The sequence below is a fragment of the Ambystoma mexicanum genome, chromosome 5p (assembly GCF_040938575.1).
Source record: "Ambystoma mexicanum isolate Mex_15411 chromosome 5p, UKY_AmexF1_1, whole genome shotgun sequence".
Classification (NCBI taxonomy): Eukaryota; Metazoa; Chordata; class Amphibia; order Caudata; family Ambystomatidae; genus Ambystoma; species Ambystoma mexicanum.
The window spans coordinates 1,313,573,633-1,313,596,118 of NC_090930.1; the positions used below are offsets into that span (position 1 = coordinate 1,313,573,633).

General features: G+C 44.2%; 1 protein-coding gene across 4 annotated transcripts in view; it reads left to right on the forward strand.

Annotated features, from left to right (window-relative positions):
• Positions 1-2,905, forward strand: part of LOC138481537 (uncharacterized) — a 1,141,930-nt gene extending 1,139,025 nt beyond the window's left edge. For all 4 annotated transcript variants that reach the window (XR_011274268.1, XR_011274269.1, XM_069613714.1 and 1 more), the window contains one exon: positions 2,637-2,905. Coding sequence is in view for 1 of the 4 variants with exons in the window: in XM_069613715.1 (XP_069469816.1) it covers positions 2,637-2,648 (12 nt within the window). In the remaining 3 variants the exon portion in view is untranslated. The remainder of the gene's footprint in view (positions 1-2,636) is intronic.
• The last annotated feature ends 19,581 nt before the right edge of the window (positions 2,906-22,486 follow it).

The following is a 22,486-nucleotide window of genomic DNA, read 5'->3' on the forward strand; positions in this document are numbered from 1 at the left end:
TATTGTAAGTGGAGTTGAAATCCCTAAGGACTGATTAATAATTTGACACTCCTTACCCTTTGGAGGAGGATACCGTGGATGAAATTTATATATGATTGTTTGAATCAATTTAGTTTTGCTGACCACCAGTGCCCTACGAACTTGTTGTCTATGGAGGAGAAGAAGTTGTATAAAAAGTGTACACTAAATGCCATTAAGACTAAGCAGGAATCAAATAGGTGGCTGCTGGACTCTAATAGAAAACAAGCCACTATATCAAAAAGTGAGGTCTTACAGCTTTATTTGACATTTAATAATAATCCAGCTGATCGATGGATTGTGACAAGAGCCCATTTTAACTTACTGCTTTTGCAAGATACCACAAGGAATTGGCAGGGGTATGCTAAGAATTCAACCTGTCCATGCTGCCAAACTCTAGTAGAGGATCTTTTACATTTTGTTATATTTTGCCCCTGTTATACTGAGATTAGGAAACAGACAATTATTCCGCTGTTAAAACTAGCACAAATCACCCATTGTCGCACGGCCCTAATTTTTTTTACTTCGTGCGGACTCGCTTTTTTCGCCACCTGGTGTTTTTAATATTCCTGAGGAGGGCTTGGTATTTAAGGAAATGAATTGTTGGTGTAGTATGTTTAAATTTTTGTATGTGTTTTAATCTTGTTAAATAGTGTGATAATTTGCTGTAAGATTTTAATCTGATTGTATGTGTACTTGCTTTTATGGTATATTGTACCGAAATAAAGCTTATATGATGATGAGTGATGATGATACTGGACCAGCAGCATCTTATTTCCAAAGCTCACATCACACCAATAAAAAAGTATTCACACAACCATCACAAAACATCAAAATCCTATAACATCTTCACTTGTGCAGTTGCCAAAACCTCCCTACGCACAAGCACCTCTGTATGCGCACTGTGCTAAAAATGCCTCACACTGAATACCTCTGTTTACACAAATACTAACAATACCTGCAATAAAACACATTTCTTTACACAATGATGTAGATCCTCCCTCTGCCTCCTTAACTTGAGGTGAGGGTACTCAACCATCCTCAAGTTTTCTTTACTTCTAGAACTGAGGGATAACCTGTCCTTTCCTCATAGGACCATTACTTTACATACACAGTGCTGTTTTCCCCATTCTAAAAAGAGCTTTCCCACATTAATTCATCACTTTATAACATCATCTTTCCCAACATAAGGGGAGAGTGACCTTCAATACTTCCTTAATAGTCATACAATATTGCACACTGTTGTCTTTCCTCGTTTAGAGGAACTTTCCCCCACTATTCCATCAACTCGTAAATAATAGCAATTCACAAGCAATAATAAAAGAAAGTCAAGAACGCTGTGTTTCACACAAAATGTGCACTCACTTGCTATGTGTCCTCTGAGTCCTGTCGATGCCGTGCCTCCTTAACTGCATGCATGGCCTGGCGCAGCACCTCCAATCCAGAGATCAGACAGCCATTTAGAGAACATGGTGTCCACTCACCTACTCCATTTTTGTGCACACAAACTGCTCTCTAAAGGCAGGATGTTGAGGCCCAGGACATATAGTGGGGGCCCCCAGACATCCTCAGTGGGCACTGGAGATCACATCGGCAGGTCACCAGCTGTTTGACTCCAATCAGTCCAGGAAACAATAACGAGGTGCACAAATTACAGAAAAACAGCTCCTTAATGCATGCAATCATCGACCAGGAGGACAGTCAGTCTCAAGTGATCAAAAGGCTGAGAATTCTCGACCCACCCACATCGGGCTACAGTATTTATAGACAAAAAACACAAAATTACATTACATGCAATAAATTAAGTAAATGCAAATCCCTATTCTCCTACTGGCTCTCTCCTTTTATAAACCTAATGAACAACATACATTAGCCTACTATTTTGGTTATTACTTTACACGTGATATTCCAAATCCATCCCCCTGCAGATGGCCTAATAGGACAATTAGTAAAAAGTGAAATCAGTACCCTGTGGCAACAATAGTAGGTACACTAACATCCTTACATTTGGGGTGTTGCATTTGCATATTAACAAAAGATTCCACACACAAGAGAGATGATGGATATCCCACCAGAAGTGGGGTTGTGTCCTTAGCTTCCCAGGTATGTCTGTGAAGGAAATCGGTAAGACAATCATGTGGGTTACTCCTGTTGGCATTACTCGTTGAATGTTTGACCCCACGCAACCTCTTCATTGTATTGTGCATAAACATATATTCTCAAGATTGGTGGATGCTACTGAACTAGACAGCAAAGTATTAATTTCTGGTTGCAGTAATTCCAGTTATCAATATTCATGAGCTATTTCACATGAACATATTGGATCCTTTAACGGGTTTGTTATTGTATTTTGAAACCTAGAGTGTGATAAGCACCATATATACTGCATGAGTGTATGAAGCTACTTATATTCAAGGTACTCCTGCCTTAAACCTTGCACAAGTGTATCCAGTTGCTGATATTCTGCATTAACTGCAGGAGTTCAAATAGTTGGTAACATGTAGAACCCAATAACAAAATGTTCCGTGTTCTCCTGTTTATGATTGAAGAATATGTTGTTAGACCATGATATCGAAGTATATTTTAATTAATTATTGTCTGTTTTGTTTTCCCTACAGACTTTCCTGTAAACATCTCTTCTGTGGCTTCACTTTGGGATATTCTCTCTGCTGATATGAATCTCTGCTTAGTTAGGAAGACTTTTTACATCTAAAAAATCAACCCGACTCAGGAATGAAAGTTCTCAAGACATGTAACTTCATGTATCTTCATCAACTATAATTGGGCTTTAAGTGTTTATCATGGCTCCAAATAAATTCACTGGACCTTGTCTGGCTAGTGACAACTGGGTGCCCGCCTCAATAAAAATGCAATTCTGAATTCAAAAGTAATTTTTTCTTTCATATCTTCTGATGGATTAAATACATTTCTTTTCCACAACTAAGCACACCTTAAATAAGTGATTTACTCTTGCACTGAACTATGAGGTTTGTTGGCCATACAATGCCAACTGTGTATTTATCCTACATAGCCTTCAGGAAGGTTCTCAACTATTAAAGTGTCTTTATTAGTGTGGAAATAGTTCTAAACTATGTTGTGAAAATTCTTGCACTTCCTGATCTAAGCATGCCCAGAACTGTTAACGCACCACCAGTTGGGCACTGGGAATTACAGACAACCCTAAATTTGAGATCCATTCAACAAACACATGAGACTGGTTTTTAAGCGGGGTGTGTTGGTATCAGGTTAAATGCCTGGCCAATTTCAAATTAATGTATTCTGACATGAAATACATGTATGTTGCTAGATTTTCTCATTTTTGTATGTGTTAATCTCAACCTAATTCTTCACCATCTCTATTTGTACATATTGGTGATGTTGAAATCCTGCTGTTAACTCTCCTGCTCTTTTGCATTGTTAGTGTTGAAATAGGCAGAAATATCTACAGGTTAGTTAATTTTACCTTTTGCATTCCCGGAGCAAATACATGTACCATGTGGTAGGGCCTGTGAAATGTCTGCCTTTACCAGCGGTACTGCCTGTAAAATGTGTGCTTTGGAAGACATGTCTTTTTCGGCTATGATTTTGCAGCTTGTGGGCCCAGCTTTAATGTAGAAACAACAAATACTTTTATTACAATGCTTAAATTAATTTGAAGTATGTACCAAGACGAACACGTTTCTTAACGGGAACATTATGTCTGATGGATGCAATTGTTTTCCTTTGCAAATTTCTTGTCTATGAAATGTGCAGGCACTAGGCTGGGACTTGACACATTTCAAATTATTCTCACTCAACTCCGGTTGAGGCCACCCACGCACTTACCACCACTGGAAGTGATGGTGCCCAGGGCATAAGTGGACTGCCCACCTGGACCCCAACAGTTAGCCCGATAATTCCTGCCACAGGTGTACAGGTTAGATCCCAAGCAGACTAAGGGTAGGAGGGTAGGCAATAAGGATTCAACACAGGAGGCATCACAGTCATCAGAAGGAACATTACCTTCTGCAGAATCCTTGTCTACGAAAAATTATCCCAGCTATGCCTAACCCATTTGGAAGAGAAGCCTGGAATGCACCAGGACAATCAAATAAGAAGACAAGTCTCAACCAAAGGTCTGCTGCATCACAGATCCATGATCCAGAGCTCTAGCCCTAGCATATGAGTCCAAACAGCAGTGTTTGGCAAATGGGTACGTAGTCGACCAAGTCGTCACTCTGCAAATCTCCTGAAGTATTGCTCTTCCCAGAGCTGTTATCGTGTCTGCTTCCTCTCATCGGAATGCATCGCAATCCTCTCCTGGCATGTCCTTTGAACTGTTTCATAGCAAAGCCTACTGTGTGTAAGTCTGGAAAGTATCCACTTAGTCACTTCCACCCCCTGAATGCATGGCCAAAGGTCGCAAACAGTTGTCTGTCCATAACTCTTAAAAACCGGTGACCTCTCCCTCTGTCCCTCCTCACCTTGATCTTCAGACAAACTTCCTGAGACCTCTCTCTTCTTCGTTCTTCTGCTTGTCCTGAGCTTTCTTTACTTCTTTTCCTTTTTCTCAAAGAGATAAGGGCAAGCTCCCCCAGAGGCCACGTTGCCCGAGTGGCAAACACCCCAAGCAGAGGGGGACTCTGAGGAGCCATCCCCTACTAGGGAAAAAGCCTTGCAGCGTAAAAAACCCTGGGAAGTGGTGATGGAGATGTAAAGTCCTGGTGAAGAAGCTGGAAGGTAGTGCCCCAGATAACTTGGGGGGTTCCTCTTGGTGGGATTCCGGAGCAGCCTGAGAGCTCCTTGCAGTGTGGAACCAGATAGCAAACCCCCCCCTTGGCAAGAGAGGGGGGAGTGTAGCACTGGCTTAACAAGGGTGATCCCAATTGTCAGGACTGCTAGTGAAAAAGAGATAGCAGGAGAGCTGACATTCTAGCAGTTGTGTGGCACTCTCACAGAGATGAGGCTGGCAGAGATCATAGAAGGAAGCAGAGGGGAAGCCCTCCACAACAGCGAGAGCAAGAGCCAAAACAGGAGTCCTCCGAAAGAAGAGGGAGATTGAGGGACAGAGAAAGAGAGGGAAATTAAATATTTTATTTATATCACGCTCGTACACAAGTGTTTCAGAGTGCGACCAGGCAAAAAGGGAGGGGAACAAGGGAGAACAAAAAAGAAAACACATATGATGCAAAAGTAACCACAAATAGCAACATAGACACAAGACTAAGGGTAACACTCTTTCCCAGTACTGATAGCCTTAAGGGCATATCAGTTTCCCCATAACATGTGAGCAAATGCCAGTACAGTGAATATTAAGGCTTCACTATACTGCAAAAAGTACTGGTCAGATTGAAAAATCAAAGCAAACAGTTTGGGGATTCCATAATGATGGAAGGGAAGATGCAGTAAAGAGAATCGTTCCTAACACCCCCTGCGCCCCCAGACTAAGGTACCGGGGGAACTAATCCACCTCTGGATGGGTCCTCTGTTCCAGTCGGTTAACCCTGTTGGACAGCCCATCAACATGGCTACATTTTGGATCTGGCCTATGCCCAATAGTGCAGTTCAAGGCCAGAAGACTCATGAACCACCTGAGCCACTTTGGATTCTCTCCCTTAACATCTATCAACCACTTCAAGGTTTGAGGGGAAGCATACACAGTGAAGTGTGTCCCATAGGGGTAGGACCTCAACTTCCTAAGGCACCATACAATGGAAAATCAACTCTTTTCCACCTGGAGCCAACTGAGTTCTCCACTCCTAAACTGGTAGCTGACTAGACATATAGGGTGTTCCTCACCTTTCCTTTATCATTTAGCTGTGAAACTCTTCCAACTATCCCAGTGTCATAGGCATCTGTCTGCACGATGAAAGGTCTCTTTAAATCAGGTGCCCTTAGACCAGGGGCCTGACCTAGGGATTCTTTCAGGCCAGTGAAGGCCTTCTCACAATCAGGAGTCCCCTATGAGTAGTGAGGGCAGTCAGAGGGACAGCTATATTTCTATAGGCTTCCACTTTACTCCTGTATTTTCCAGTGAGGCGCAGGAAAGTCCTCACTTGGGCTTGGGTAGTGGGGGTTGCCCAGTTCTATACATGAAGTACTTGACTGACAAGAGGTTGCATCTTGTCCCCACATACATCAACTTCATGCATGAGGAAGGCCAATGGCTCCTGTTCATTTTGACACTTGGTTGTCTTTCTGAACAAGTTGGTCTGATGAAGGTCCTGACACCCTGGGCCTCATTACGACCCTGGCGGTAAGGGGTCTACGCCAGCGTTAGCTGCGCCGACCCCTTACCGCCAATTACGAGGTCCCCTAGCGCCATGGTGCTTTTAACACCTGCTTTTAGCAGGTGTTAAAATCCATGGCGCTAAGGGACCATGGAGTTAATTACGCCACCGTAATTTACGGTGGCGTAATTAACGCCTTCCCCACTCCCATTTTGCCCTATGGGGCAAAAATGGGAATGGGGAAGGGTAAATGGGGATTGGGGACTTACCGCCCCGCCTAGGTCGGAATGGGGCGGTAAGTCCGCCAACCACCATGGCGTAAACGTAGTTTACGCCATGGTGGTAAAGTCACGGCCCAGGCGGTAACTTACCGCCTGGGTCGTAATGAGGCCCCCAGTCTCTTGAGTCAGACCCAGTTCCTCCCAAGTGGGGGTTGAATCTGCCATGTCATCCAGACATATATTGCTGAGATCCATTTTCCCATTCAAAACAGGGGCTAAACTCAGTTGACAGGTGTCAGTTGCAGCCACCAATCCAAGACCGTACACTGAAGTAGAGCTCTGAAAAGGCCGAAACTGCTGTCTCCTCCTCAGCACAGACTGACAGGGATATGTTGCCATACTCTGCAGAGAGATGATAACAGCCTCTGTACTTTTAAATACAGAGCTGGCCCTCTAAGGTATTACCCTTTAGTGAAGAGTGTGCTTCTGTCTTGGGGAAAGAACCCAGAGCTCTAGTGTCCATACATAATCCAAAACTGGCTTTACATGTATATCCCTCCAGTTCCTCAGAACTGAATTCTTGACAGTTAGAATGCTCAGACACTCTTTGTTCCAACACAGGGTGGATTTCACACCAACTGTCAGAACTTTGTCTTGGTTCTGAACCACCACAATACCCAATCTTGGTGGGTTCACTTATTCCCAGTATACAGTCTGGTTCCCACCATCCTGTTATAAAGGGTGTCAGTGACAACAAGAGGGGAGATTGCCTCAGCAAACTCTCCAGCTCAACTTGCTGATGTGGGGTCAGGTGAGGAGACACTAGGCCACCCTCACTGAAGCCATTTGAAAGGCTGCTTTGACACAGGGTAGGGAGACGCACAGATTTCTCTGGCTCCCACTCTATAGCCATAAGCAGGGCTCCAATTTTATCTCTCAAGATAAAATCCACCATACTATTCACAGGAAACTGTATGGCAACCTGTTCAGGTTCACCAAAGCCTTGAGAATAGTTTACCTTGCCAAGCTGTGAAACATGGCACGGCCCAGACCACTGACAGGTAGTCAGGGATTTGTAGAACAGATTTGACAGGAGAAGGTCCCACCTCCTTCTCTGGGTCTCACAGAGAGCTCCAATCAAACTCCTGAGAGATCTGACAGATCTCTCTCTCAGACCAACCTGTGGATGACAGCTCAGTGACACTTGACAGATCACTTCACCATCCCTCCACTGGGTCTGACCACTACTGATGACAGCAGAGGAGCTACCTCTGTACCTGTCATTCAGCATGGTGTCAATGACTGACTTTATAGTCATTCCCTGTGGGTTGGCATAAGGGCATATGGGACTATGATCAGTAATCCCTGATTGCAATTTATTGCCTGAGGTCTCCAGAGTTAAAGGGCTAATAAAACGAGGCCTTGTTTCTGGTAACAATGAGTTCACTCCTAAAAGTGAACTCTGGAGTAACTGAATTCCTGCCTCACTTCTGTCAACCTGGTGACAGAGAGTGAGACCCCTACATTGGTTTTCCTCTGGGAACCCCATCATAGGCCAGCAGGAATGTGTGTTAGACCACACAGGTGATATCCTGACACTAGGACGCATCACAAGGGGAATGTCACACACCAACTGTAGGAGGAAGGGTCTCACAAACTGAGTAACCTCCAACCTCTCAAAGTTTGCTCTGGTGGGCTCTGTGGGCTTACTTTGCAGTAACCCACCTTCCTGGTGAATTCTTTGCTTCACTGGAGGAGAATCCTCTAATTGGAAGCAGGCATTTCTCCATAGGCCTAACCATGATGGTTTCCTTTTCTGTTGGCCCATACTCCTTGTTCTCCTAGGACTATACCTGTATACTAGGCAGCTGAGGCCCATAGGATTCAAGGTTTTCTGGGGGTCCCTCTTCCAAACTAGGAGTGGGGACACTTCCAACTACCTCAACATAAGTTGTAGGTAAGGCAGGAGGAATATTCTCCTTTCCTCTGCCTGTTTTTCTGACTCCACTGGCCATAAGTTTCCTCTTAGGCCTAGGCTTTCTCTTAGGCGTGGCTAAGACAGCCTGATTTTGGGACATAGTGCTTGAAGGGTCTGGTGAGGGCCTAACAGGACCTAAGTCTTGAAGACTCAACTCACCCAGCACTCTTCTAGGAACCACCCTCCTGACATTGACAGATGCCCTGACCATTTCTCTATTCACAGCTTGAATGACAGGTGCTACTGGAACATTAAGAGAGGGCCTACCAGCCAACTGAGTATCCCCCACAGGAACTCTGGCAAGAACCTGTGTATTTACCATGAAGGAAGCTACTTCAGTAGGACTTGGCCCAGTGTTCCTAACAGTAGAGGTACTTACACCTACTACCTGAACACTATCCTCAACAGAATTATTACTATGCAATAGGACAGGAATGGGAGCCAAGGCTCCAGCACTGCTAGTTTCCAAGGAATCTAGGCAAACTTCAGACTCTGCCTCTGAGGGAATGGAGTCTAAAGGGAAGGACACCCCTGCTATCCCTTCTTCCTCATACTGAGAGAAGGCCAGACTAGCAGAGTGGACCCCCAAGGTCTTACCCTTACATTTGGGGTCCCCCTTCCTGTGGTCACTTGCTCCACAAGTGTAACAAGCCCCACTGGCACTTGACACATAGGGAGGCTTAGAGTAGCCACTTACTTGCTTGGGAGGGTTAGTCCCACTACCCTGACCTGATTCTGATGACTTCCCCTTATTAAACTTTTCGTGGGCCTTCTTGGACATAGTTTTATCAGTATCCCCACCCTCTTTCTCTTTATGCTTCTTTCCCTCCTCCTTCTTACCTGAAGCAGGCTTGTCCTTATGGGACACTCTATGTGAAACCCATAAGTCAGCAGCAATGGCTAGCCCCTTTGGATTTAACTCCTTTGCGTCAGCCAAATGCTGCTTAAGCTCTGGGGAACAAGAGGCAAAAATATGTTCAAGCATGACCAAATCGACCATGCCCTCAAAGGTGGTTACCGGATAGCCTTCTATCCAGCCACTCAAGTTTTTCAGAGAATCTGCAACAAAACTTACATAGGTCATACATTCTTTCTTTCAATATTCTCTAAACCTCCTCAAATATTGGCCAGGAGTCTTCCCAAACTTGAGGATAAGAGATTGCTTAAGTTTTACAAAGTCTAACCTATCAGCCTTTGACATTTCCATAATGGCACCACAGCCAGAATGGGGCAGTCTGCTGATCAACCATGCAATTCTGTCAGCATCACTCACTCCTTGTACCTTACAAGCATATTCAAAAGTTACAAGCCAGTCAATTATATCATTCTTTTCCTCATACATACTCAGGAGATCTTTAGGAAACTTAGGATGTGAAGAGGACCCAGAACCATCTCCAGATCCTCTGGAAGAAACTTGTGAAGCCTGAATCTTGGCAAGCTCCAGCTGGTGAACCCTATCTTTCTGCTTCTCAACCCTCTCCAGTTCCAATTTGGCCATGGTAAACTCAAGTTCTTTTTCCTTGAACCTCAGGGTGTCTTTCTTCCAATTGAACAATGCCTCAGCATTAGAGTAGGCCTCAACCAGAAGTTCAGAGGATGCACTTTCTCCCTCCTCATCTACAACACTAGTCACTTGAGTGACAGTAATGACATTACTGGTGCTAGGTCTACCCCCAGCTCCACTATCAGGACCATTAGTTAAGATAGGCACAACTTTGTTGTTTAAGCCAGAGACTGTCAAGCCTCTATCAACACATAACTTTCTCAATTGCTCCACCTTTAAGGCACTCAAAGTGGTGAAAGTGATTGTTTCCATGATACTTAGTTTAGTAGGTGACTTATATCCACAAGGCAATCAAATATTATAGTGTCTTGTGTAAGTATAATCTGGACACACCACCATCGATCTATACTGTGGCACCCAATACTGATCCTGTTCACAAAATACCCAGATGTTATGTGGAGAGAGTTATCCCACCGCTGTACACCAATTTGTTAAGACTGATTTCCTATACTCTGGCCTGGTGGACAGATATATAGAAGGCCAACCTATATTGTGACAGGGACAACTCTGAGAAGCTGTAGCCAAACCAGTTTAAGCTAGCAGTGACAAGCGGTATAGGCTAAGATCTTCAGAGGGGTGAGAGTGTAAAGGGTCCACAATGTGGTCACAAAATGGGAGTCACAAATTACCTTTAGACAGGATGTATAAATATACAGTTATTTAATTATGGCCAAATACACTATAAGAAAAATGCAAGTAGACTTATCAACCAATACCATCAAACTAAAATACATATATACAATCACAGGTTCAAGTGCATAATACAACTCAAGATACTCCTGCAAGGGAATGAACAGGTGAGTATTACACACAAAAAGGCCCACAGAGAATGTACCCCTAACTAATATTGTCCAACCCTAAATTGCCTGGGGCCTTGTGCCCTATTGTTCAGGATACAAAGATACAGCACTCAGGAGGCAGGAGAAAATGTAGGTAGGGTCTCTGGGGTCCAGTGATGGATTCTTAGAGCCAGGGTTCAAGATTGTCAGGGTCCGGCTTGACTGAATTCCACAGGAGCTGATGCTGGCCCCACAGACCCTCACCAGGAGTTCACCTCTCAACCCTTAAGTATAAGCTGAGCTGAGAACCCTGAGAAAGGGAAAGGGGAATTTGGAGAAAATAACAACTGAGACACTGCAGCCCTGCAACCGTCTGGTAGGCTCTGGTATCTGTAGTAAACAAATACACTTGGTTACTTATATATTAATATAAACTTCTTTTCTAAAATTATTTTAAAATAAACTCTAACTTCATTACCCCTTAAACCTTGTATAAGACTTAAAGGTTAATTATCTGTATGGAATATCTTGTAAACAATTATCATGCTTAGTGCATATAGTCTCAAGCCATTCAAGTCTCTTTAGAATCCTAAAGTAATAACCCTTGCAACCACCTTACAGAATTAGATATTCTTCTTAGCTTTTTAAGTTCTTTTAACTCTATGAAGTTTGAGTTTTTAATGCTTTTGTGAAATGCAGTCTTTCTTTGAAGAATTGAATTCCTTTTGCATAAAAATTACATTAAATAGAAACTCATAAACTTTCTTGAATGCTGCTCTCCTGCGTGTGAACCTTTTCTTTTTACACATACGAACACATAGTTTCTTCCTTGACACACGTTTGCGATAAACACGCGAAATCACAAGACGTGAAAAATTGTCCTTGCGTATAAAATTCACACGCGCGTGGCTAGGCGGCGCACAATGACGACGTGCCTGCTGTGAGCTCCGCCAATTTTTATATTTGTACACCCGCAGGACATGAAATAATCGAGGGAAACGTGAAGCGGCACCCGAGGCAAAGCAGCGGTGCATTTCCTGACATAAATCGGAGCTCCATGCGGACGGAGCTACCATGCGGGCCGGAGTCCCTGGAGCCGCCGAAACAACATGGCGGTGCGCGTCATTTCATCTGCCGAACGGCTGGGGCTTCTCTGCCCCGGAACGCGCTCCCAGCCCTCGGTCTGAGGCGAAGCAGCCCTGAAGGTCGGAGACTCCCCCTAAAAACGCAGACGAGAGCGGACACGGACTGAAGATACTACAGGAGTGCTGGTCCTCTGTGCGCTCCTGGAACACCGCCCGCCTTCCCGCTTTCTCCTGTGGGAACGGAGCTTCCTTTACTTTCGACCTGGTACAGCTGAGGTAGGAGACTGGGAGCGGGTCGGAACGAGTGTGTCGCCTACTTGAATGGGAGAAGATGCGCTGCATCAGTGGGGGTCCATGTGCGCCATTCACCCGGAGCTGAGGCGTGCCATCTGGACATTTTACCTGGAAAGCGGCTTGACCCTTGCCGATCCGCATACTGGGCCGAGATTTGAGAAGCGCTGCTTGCTAGGCCGCTCACTAGGCCTTGGGTTTGAGTGGTGCAGCCCGGGGTGCTGCGAGTCTGCAGCGACGGAGTCGGCAGCCTGAGGGAGGGTTTGGCCCCCGCTCACCGGAGCCTAAGCTGGTGGTGAGCGCTTGACCGAACCCTTAGTATTGGCAGCTGCATCTGTTTTTCCCACAAGACTGGTTGGTGAAATTGCTGGCCCTTGTACACTTATCCACATTATGAGACTTCAGCACTATATGCTATATAGCATGGGCTTTTGTTTGCGTCTATATTTTTGAAGATTGCCAGTGATGCCCAAGGCGGGAGCCAGGAAAAAGGAGCAAACACAGGGGATAGAGGCTTTCTTGACGCCTCAGCCAGTTGCCACTCCCCAGCGCCGCACAGTGTCAGAAGAGGTCCACCCTGCCCCTACTACGGACCCCATTATGGATATGGCGCTTACCAGAGCTGATGCTGCAGAAATTCTGAAGACTTTTGAACAAGATATCACCCGTGAAATTAAGGAAGAGATAACCACCTCGAAAGACTCACTAGCCAGGTCCTTAGCGGAACTAACTTCCCTTTTAGGTGGCCTCGAAAACAGAGTCAGCGGCCTGGAGAATACTACCTGCAAACTAACACATGACACTGATGTGCTTTCAGAGCGAATGCGAATAGTAGAAGATCATTTGGAGGAAATCTGGGCCAAGCAGGCGGATTTAGAAAATAGGTCCAGACGTAATAATGTACGCCTTCGGGGCATTCCACGGCAAGTCTCTGACCAAGAACTACCTAGCTATGTCTGTGCGCTGTTTCGTGGCCTTTTAGGCCTTTCTCCCTCTGAAACTCTGACCCTGGACAGAACGCACCGAGTGTATTCCTCTGTTCAAATCAAGAGAAATCTTCTCCCAGACGTTCTCACTAGAGTTCACTATTTTCATCAAAAGGAGGAAATCATGGTAGCGGCCAGAAAATCCGAATCAATACAGTTCTGGGGTGCTTCGATTCGGCTGTTCCAGGATCTCTCCCCGTATACCTCAGCTTGCCGACGTCATTTGCAGAAGGTTTCTACATGGCTCCACTCCCAGAAGATCCGCTACCGCTGGGGGTTTCCCTGTAAACTGATTTTCGACTTTAACAACCAGCACTACGTGATATCCTCGGAGATGGACGCAGGAGAACTTATGTCTGGAGACGCCGCGGTGTCCACGCCGAGACAAGAAGCATCTTCGGAGGAGAGGCAGGGGTCATTACTCACTCCAAGGGAGAGAAGAAGAAAGCCGAGGGGCTGGAAACAGATAGGTGGTTCTGGCCTCCGCGAGGAACAGACTGTGGCTGGAACTCATGCTCGCCTTTCTCCGGACAAATGGCCCCCCTGGGCATCCTGGTCCCTCCCAGACGGATGAGGTGCCTACTTGAGGGTAGGAGGAGAAATGAGGAAGCATAGGAGATGTTCCCTGTGCTGGCCTGGGAGCGACTGGCGACAGAATCCCAGCTTATAGGGTTAATCTCTCCTGTGAGTGTCGCTTGCCTTCAGAACTGGCTGGTGTGTGCCAATGATGAGGAGCTTTAACTTTTAGATGAGCGAGACCACTGACTAATCAAACTTGGGCACACTTGCTGTCGGATCACAATGTTCTGGGGGGTTGCAGGAGAGAGACCTTGATATGAAATGGGATCCGTGTAGGTGTACAAAATTGCTTATAGCTTTAAAGCGGGGCGCTTTGGATGGAATGCGCCCAATCCTGTTGAAGGTTATTGTTGGTTACATAGAAGTTACAGTTTATGGAAACTTTTATAACTCGCTTCTTATTAGGTTTTGAGTTCTTATGCTGTATTGTCCAACAGCGCAAATTGGTTCCCCTTTTCCTTTATCCTTTCTGTTTGGTATCATTGGTACTCAGTATTATTCTCGTCCCTTTTCCACACACACTGGGTATTCATATGTTGGGTCAGTCTTAAATGGAAGTGATTGACGACAAAATAACTTGTATTACATCCACTTTAAATTTGTGACGCTGTTGGAATGTTTGTGGGTCTGGTTTGTCTGGAATGTACTGGGGGTCCCCCTGAGAGCTGGCCCCCAAGCCCCTGAGAGCCGGGGTGGGAGAATATTGACGGGCACATATGGAGTAATAATTTATAAGCCTTACTACTTATGTCAAGAGAATATAACACACGAGGAGATTCTGGCGTAACAAACCTAAATGTAATCTGCCTTACCCTTAATGTTCAGGGCCTCAATTCTCCGATTAAACGAAGAGCGCTATTTCACTGACTGGCGACATACAATGCTACAATACTATTTTTACAAGAAACTCACCTGTTGCCATCTGATGAATTTCGCTTGAAAGACAAACTTTACCCCACCAAAATGTGTGCTTCCTCGGGGAAAAAGAAACGCGGAGTTGCTATCCTTGTTCGAAAGGGGACCCCATTGAAGATCCATAGAACCAAGTTAGACACAGAGGGAAGATATGCCTTAGTGGTGGCCACATTATATGGGAGGAAGGTGTCATTGCTATCGATATATGCTCCTAATGTCAACCAACACCAATTCTTTACCTTCATATCGGGATTGCTGAGTGAGCATGCTGAAGGCTGATAAAAGGAGCTTTATGGCTCTGACCTCTCTCCTTCGGGAACACTCATGAGAGATGGAGGTTTTTTCATCAGGGAGAGCGGGACTATACTTTTTACTCTCCTGTCCACAGGGGTTTCTCCAGGCTAGATATGATCCTTCTCTCTGACACTCTTATCCCCCACACTATACAGGTAGAGATCCTCCCGAAGGCCCTGTCTGACCATGCCCCAGTATTAGTCTCCATGTCTCCACTTAGCGACGTCCCGGAACCCTCTCGAACTTGGCGGCTGAACAAACTCATACTGCTAGACCCCCGGGCTCGTTCTTGCATTGCCGACTGTATAGATCAATATTTTACAGACACTGATACGGGGGAATTAGAGTATGCAGTAGTGTGGGATGCAGCGAAGACCGTCATTAGAGGTCAGATTATAACTCAAACAATTGAGCACAGTAGAGTTTATAAACAAACCCAAGCCCAATTAGAGTTAAGGCTTTCTGAAGCAGAGGAAGCGAACAAAGAGAATCCCACTAGACGTGCCCTTAGAATGGTTCGTACGGCACAGAAAGCACTTGAAGCCCACCACATGAACCGAGCAGCCCATGGTATGATGCACACTAAACAATTTTATTACTCTAAAGGGAATAAAGCAAACCATTTGTTAGCGGCTAAGCTTAGGCGGCAGGCAAAACGCAATCATATAGATTCCCTAAGAGAAGCAGGGGGACGACAGGTTTGCACCGAGTCTGGGAAACTTCAGATTGTGGAGGAATTCTTCCGAAATCAGTCCTCCCCGCATGTACCTGACCCACAATTAGCTAGAGAATGTATCCAAAAAGCTGATCTCCCGCAGATATCCCCTGAATTTCGTGAAGGCCTGGAAGCCCCGATAACTACAGAGGAGGTGGATGGGGCGATCCGTTGCCTCCCGCTGGGTAAGGCCCCGGGGCCAGATGGTTTTACTAATAAGTTCTATAAGACATTCCGGGAAGAATTGACCCCTCACTTAACAAAATTATTTAACTCAGTATGGAAAGCAAGAGTGGTCACAACAATTATGGCGGAATCAGCTACGACATTGGTGCTGAAACCCGGGAGAGACCCTACAGATTGTGCCTCATATAGACCAATCGCATTACTCAATACGGACACAAAATTGTTGGGGAAAATAATAGCGACCCGCTTATGTCTGGTTCTCCCGCTGCTGATAAATAACGACCAGACAGGCTTTATACACAATCGATCCACCTACGATAATGTACGCGTGCTATTAATCTAATTGCCCTCGATCCGAAGATCCCAGGTAACTTATCCCTACTGTCCCTGGATGCCCACAGGGCATTTGATAGTGTGTCTTGGGGATACCTAGAAATAGTATTAGAGGGGTTTGGATTTGGGCCGAAGTTTTCTAGATTAATACTCTCCAATTTCCAGATCCCCTCGACCAAGGTAAGGGTCAATAAAAGTTGGACTTCGCCAATTAGGGCGGCCGAGGGTACCAGATAGGGCTGTCCTTTGTCCCCGCTAATTTTTGCTCTAGCGATGGAGCCTTTTGTTCAACACGTTCGACTGCACCTGGGTATTTTGGGCTTTGAGGTGGAGGGGCAATCTCATAAAATCGCGCTATATGTGGATGATATACTCTGCTTCTTGAGAGGCACCCCCCGTACGCTCCCCCTCCTCCTGAACCTCCTAAATGAGTTTGCCAAGATATCTGGTTTCAAGATAAACCCAGCTAAATCGGTGGCCATGCCTCTGTCTGAGAACCCTAATAGGCTCAATGAAATACGAACAATGGCGAGCTTTCCTGGTCTCTAACAGAAATTCCATACCTAGAGGTAAAGCTAACTCCCACCTATGCAGGTCTTTATGAGGCAAATATCCCCCCTTTATTTAAAGAGGTAAAGGGGTGGTTGCAATGATGGGATTCTCAGGAAATTTCATGGTTAGGCCGTCTTAACGCGGTTAAGATGACACTTCTCCCGAAGTTATTATATGTATTACACTCATTACCAATTGCCATCCCTGAATTTGAACTTATAAACCTCCAAAAAGAGATATATCGGTTTATTTGGAAGAAGAAGAAGCCCTGCATTGCTAGTAAACTCCTGACAAGAGGGAAGGTGATGGGAGGGTTGGGCTTTCCCTCGATACCGCGTTATTATAGAGCTGCACAGGTGGCGATGATGCTTGCTTGGAGTAACTCGCCGGACCCCCCCAAATAGTTAGAGGTCGAGCAGGCAAATGCTCCACTTCCTTTGGCTCACTTTCCTTTCCTCTTAAAGGAGGCACGTAATTATAAAGGCGGGATACTGCCAACCACCTTATCCACTCTCCAGAGCTGGGATAAAGCACGTTCTCAGGGGGGCATCCCATCAGGTCTGGGGCCACTATCCCCTATCACTCACAACCCAGCTTTCACTCCGGGCCTTGTACCTTCAGCGTTCCGGATCTGGTGCCGGGACAGACCCCTGCGCCTGGGAGACTTGTACGCTGATCAAGAACCCCTAACCTTTCAGGAATGCAAGGAAAGGTTTGGGCTCCCGGAGACGGAACGCTTTCGATGCATACAATTGCGCCATTGGATTACTAACAGAGATATTCGCAGAGCAGCTGGAAGGGCCCCTCTGGGAATTGAACTTAGAATTCTTGAAGGCCAACAGTCCCACATGATCTCACAGTGTTGTAAATTATTAGAAAAAGCCCCAATAGATGAGAAGCTCCCATACATGAAAGCCTGGGAGAGGGAGCTGGGCTTGGAGATTCCAGAGGACTCTTGGCGGAAGATCTGGCACCGAACTCAGACTAGTTCTCGCTGTACTCTAGTGAAAGAAAATGCCATAAAAATGTGTTTCAGGTGGTACTTCCCCCCCAGCAGACTCCACTCCATCAACCCGGAATATCCGGATACATGCTGGCATGGATGCGTTGAACGAGGGGATACAGCTCATATGTGGTGGCATTGTCAGATCATCCAGTCATATTGGCTGGAGGTGAGGTCTGCAATCAAATAAATCACATGTTCCTTGCTCCCCATGGACCCTAGGATATTCCTGCTGGGGGATGCCCCAGAAGATGGGTCCTTCCCTATGCCCGGAAAGAAAGCAGGTCTGTTTTCACATTTACTAGTGGCTGCTCGCATCACCAGGGCCCGATTCTGGAAAACAATAGAGGGCCCGCAGATAGCCTACTGGTGGATGAAAATATGGGAATTGTTGGGTTTAGAAAAGCTTACGGCAATGATAGAAGGAACACTCTTGAGATTCCAGAAGACCTGGCACCCTTTCCTAGACTTTGTTTCTGATAAGGAACACATGTTCTTCCAGCCACAACTCCTGAAGCATTTCATGAATTCCTGAGACAATTATAGATTGTTAGCCCTACACTTATGCACTTTTTGATAGAGAATATGCATCAGTATTAGTCAAGTTTATGAACTTTTGGTACTTGATATTCCTTGATGAATTCATGTCTTTGATCAACTAAAGGAAAGATAACTGACCCAATGACCTTAACCTTTTTTTTTTCTTTCCTTTCTTCTCTTCTTCCCTCTCTCTCTCCTTCCCCCCCTTCCCTCGCCCCTTCTTTTAGTACCCCCGATTAATTTACAGAAGACATATTGCACTATAGACTTTGTATCTAATACTGTTATTTAAGGCCAAATACGTGAGACATTGTGGAATTGTTGGGGATGTAAAGGATTTTTTCTCGATTGAAAGGAAATTCATTGTTGGTTTAATTGTTTGTAATACCTTTCATGCTAAAAATCAATAAAAATATTTAAACAAAAAAAAAAAAACAACTTGCGCTAAGTAAAATGGACTTGCGCTCTATCGCTACCGAACACACGCGGTTATACGCAACGTCACTCACATAAAAATTGTACACGCGTTCAAAACAACTCTTGCTTAGTTAAAAAATGGACTCACGCTCTATCCCAACCCATCACGCGCTTTCTTACGCAACGTCTCTCATGTAAAAAATGTGCATGCGCTCAAAAACCACTTGTGCTATTCATTTGGACACGCGCTCTATCACTCAGAATATCCGCGCGCTCCCATAACAATGTTACTGACATCAGGCAGACTCGCGCACGCGTTAAAACAGTCTTGAAACACTTTTCATGCAGTAAACAACTTTAAAACCTGAGCGCACAGTCTTCACATGTGTTTCCCTATAGTAATAAAACTGTAAAACGTCTTTTCACTCAGTAAACTTTAAAACTCGTTAACTCTTTAAGTTTTCTTATGAAAGATGAAAGTTCCCTGTGAAAATCTTTTAGCTTTTAAAAAGAACGATCCCACCTGATGTCTTCTAGTTCACTCTGGCTCAGCAAACGATTTTCTTACTTCTTTGGTAAATCTTCTGAACTCTGAAAGGCCTTACTTAAGGAGCTTAACTAATACACAACCAGCCACTGAATTACTATGGATGAAAGGCAGTTTAGAATCTTGCTCACCTTCCAAGAATCCAACCCATTATCCTATCCACCAATCAGACAAACCAAACATATTATTGTTCCTTAAACCAATCAGATTAAGTTTCTTTCTCTCCATCTTGACTTGGGCAACCACAATGTTAATTCTATGTACAAACTCTTCCTGATTACTACTCCAGCCAAACTCTTCCTGATTACTACTCCAGCCAGCCCTAACAGTACCCCCTCTTCAAAGCCCTGCCCCAGGGCCTGGCTTAGCAGGGAACTTTCTATGAAACTGTCTTATTAATTGAGGGGCATGTACATCAATCTGATCCTCCCAAGATCTTTCTTCAGGCCCAAATCCCCTCCAATCAATAAGATACTGCAAAGTACCTCTAACAAACCTGGAATCTAAAATGTTCTTAACTTCAAACTCTTCTTCATTCTCCTCTGTAAAAACTGTTGGTGGTGGTTTTCCCAATCTAGTCCCTAACACACAAGGTTTAACTAAACTGACATGAAATGTAGGATGACTTTTGATACTGGGGGGTAATTTCAGCCTGATTGCCACTGGATTTATTATCTTTTCAATTTCAAATGGGCCAATAAATTTCGGACTAAATTTAGTTCTTCCCTTTAAGCATAGATTTTTTTGTGGACAACCAAACTTTTTGACCCACCTAATAATGTGGTGCATTTTGGCGTTTTCTATCAGCAAAGGCCTTAAACCTTAATTTACTTTTCTCCAAAGTTTTCTGTACTTTTTCTAAACCATCCCTAATACTAGTCAAACGATGCTCAACCTCTGGATTGGAATACTCAGGTGGTACCACTTCTTTCAAAAATCGTGGATGAAAACCGTAATTACTGAAAAAAGGAGAATAATTAGTAGAGTCTTTGACAGAATTATTATAGCTAAACTCTGCCAACCAAAGAAGATCCACCCAGCTCCCATTCTCCTGCCAATAAGTTCTGATATATTTTTCTAACTCCTGATTTACTCGTTCTGTTTGGCCATTGGTTTGTGGATGATAACCTGACGAAAGCTTTATCTCAATCCCCAACTCCTTACAGAAAGCTTGCCAAAACTTAGAAATGAATTGAGACCCTCGATCTGATATAATTTGTGTTGGTAATCCATGGAGTCGCACCACTTCTTGCAAAAAGCTCTTTGCCAGATTCCTTGCAGAGGCCTCTCCTTTCATGGGAATGAAATGCCCAGCTTTGGTCAGTAAATCCACAACTACTAATACTGTAGTGTAACCTTGATCTTTAGGAAGATCTACAATATAATCCATAGAGATTGTAAACCATGGACTAGGGGGTACTGGTAACGGGTTAAGTAATCCAGATGGTTTTCCTCCTCCTGATTTCACTCGAGCACAGACTTCACAAGTTTTCACATAGTCTTCAATATCTTTTTTCATCTCTTGCCACCAGAACTTTCTTTCCACCAATTCAATTGTCTTACGAATACCAGGATGACCCACCAACTCTGATTCATGACATTCTTGCATAATTTCCTTTTGCAGTTCTTTACTTGGAAGGTAAATTTTAGAATGGACACATGGAAATCCATCAATTAAATGTCTTCCAGAATCCTCCGCAAGCCAAGATTGAATCGCCTTTTCCAGTAATTCCCTTCAAATCTTTTCAAGAAGCAGATTCTCTTCTTTGGTAGTACTTAGAATAAATATATCTTCTGCAATCACTGGCTCAGGTAATAACTGATTTTCTACCTCATCTGAAGAACTTTGTCGAGATAAAGTGTCAGCTTTACCGTTTAACCGCTCTGGCTTGAATGTTATCACAAAATCATATTCTGAAAAGAAAAGTGACCATCTAAGTTGTCTTGGTAATAATGTTCGAGCAGATTTCAAAAACAGAAGATTCCTATGATCAGTTAAAACTGTTATCGTGAATCTTGCTCCTAACAGAAATGCCTTCTTGATTGCAAGGAGTTCTCTATCAGTAATCTTGTAGTTTATCACGGCAGGAAGCAACTTCTTGGATAGATAGGCCACAGGATGCAGTTGCCCAGTTTCCGGATGCCTTTGAGAAAGTACTGCTCCAATTGCAGTATTGAAAGCATCTGTTTCAACAAAAAATGGGTGGGAAGGATCGGGATGTAATAAAATTGGTCCAGATGTAAAACAGTTCTTCAATTTTTTAAAGGCCTGATCCGCTTCATCTTTCCACTCAAATTTCATTCCTTTCTTCAATAATTTGTGATGGGAGAAACAGTTTGAGAGAAATCTTTTATGAATCTCCTGTAAAAATTTGCGAAACCCAGAAAGCTTTGAATATCTTTTACACAAGTTGGAATGGGCCACTGTTCTACTGCTTTAATTTTCTTCATGTCCATTTCCAAACCTTTGGGTGAAATAATGAAACCCAAAAATTCCACTTCTTGGGTATGGAATTGGCTCTTTTCTAACTTAGCAAATAATTCATTTTCCCTTAGTTGCTGTAGAACTTTCTTAACATGTTCTTCATGTTGCAGTAGATCCTTAGAAAAAATGAGAATGTCATCAATGTATACTACTACAAAAAAGTCAATAAAATCTCTCAACACTTCATTTATAAAAAATTGAAAAGCCGCCGGGGCGTTGCAGAGTCCGAATGGCATTACTTTATATTCGAAAAGACCAAATTTTGTTCTAAATGCTCTTTTCCATTCATCACCTTGACGTACCCGCACCAAATGGTATGCACCACGAAGATCTAATTTGGTAAACACTGAAGCTCCTTGAATCTGGTCCAACATTACTGAGATTAAGGGCAGAGGATATCTATTTTTAACTGTAATTTTATTCAATGCCCTATAATCGATACATGTCCGTAAAGTACCTTCCTTTTTTGGAACAAAAAAGAGTGGAGAAGCTGCTGGCGACTGAGAGTGCCTGATGAACCCCTTAGCCAGATTTTCTTGAATGTAATCTTTCAAATGTTGATTCTCTTTCTCAGTCAGGGCATAGATGCGACTGCAAGGAATGTGGGCTCCTGGTTCTAAATCAATTTTACAATCGTATTCTCGATGAGGAGGTAATTCGTTACCTTCCTTTTCACTAAACACATCATTAAACTCTTGATAACACTTTGGTAATTCTCCAATTACTGCCCCAATAGCATGTACTATGGTTCCCAATTCCACCAAACCTTCCACTACTTCTGAACAACTA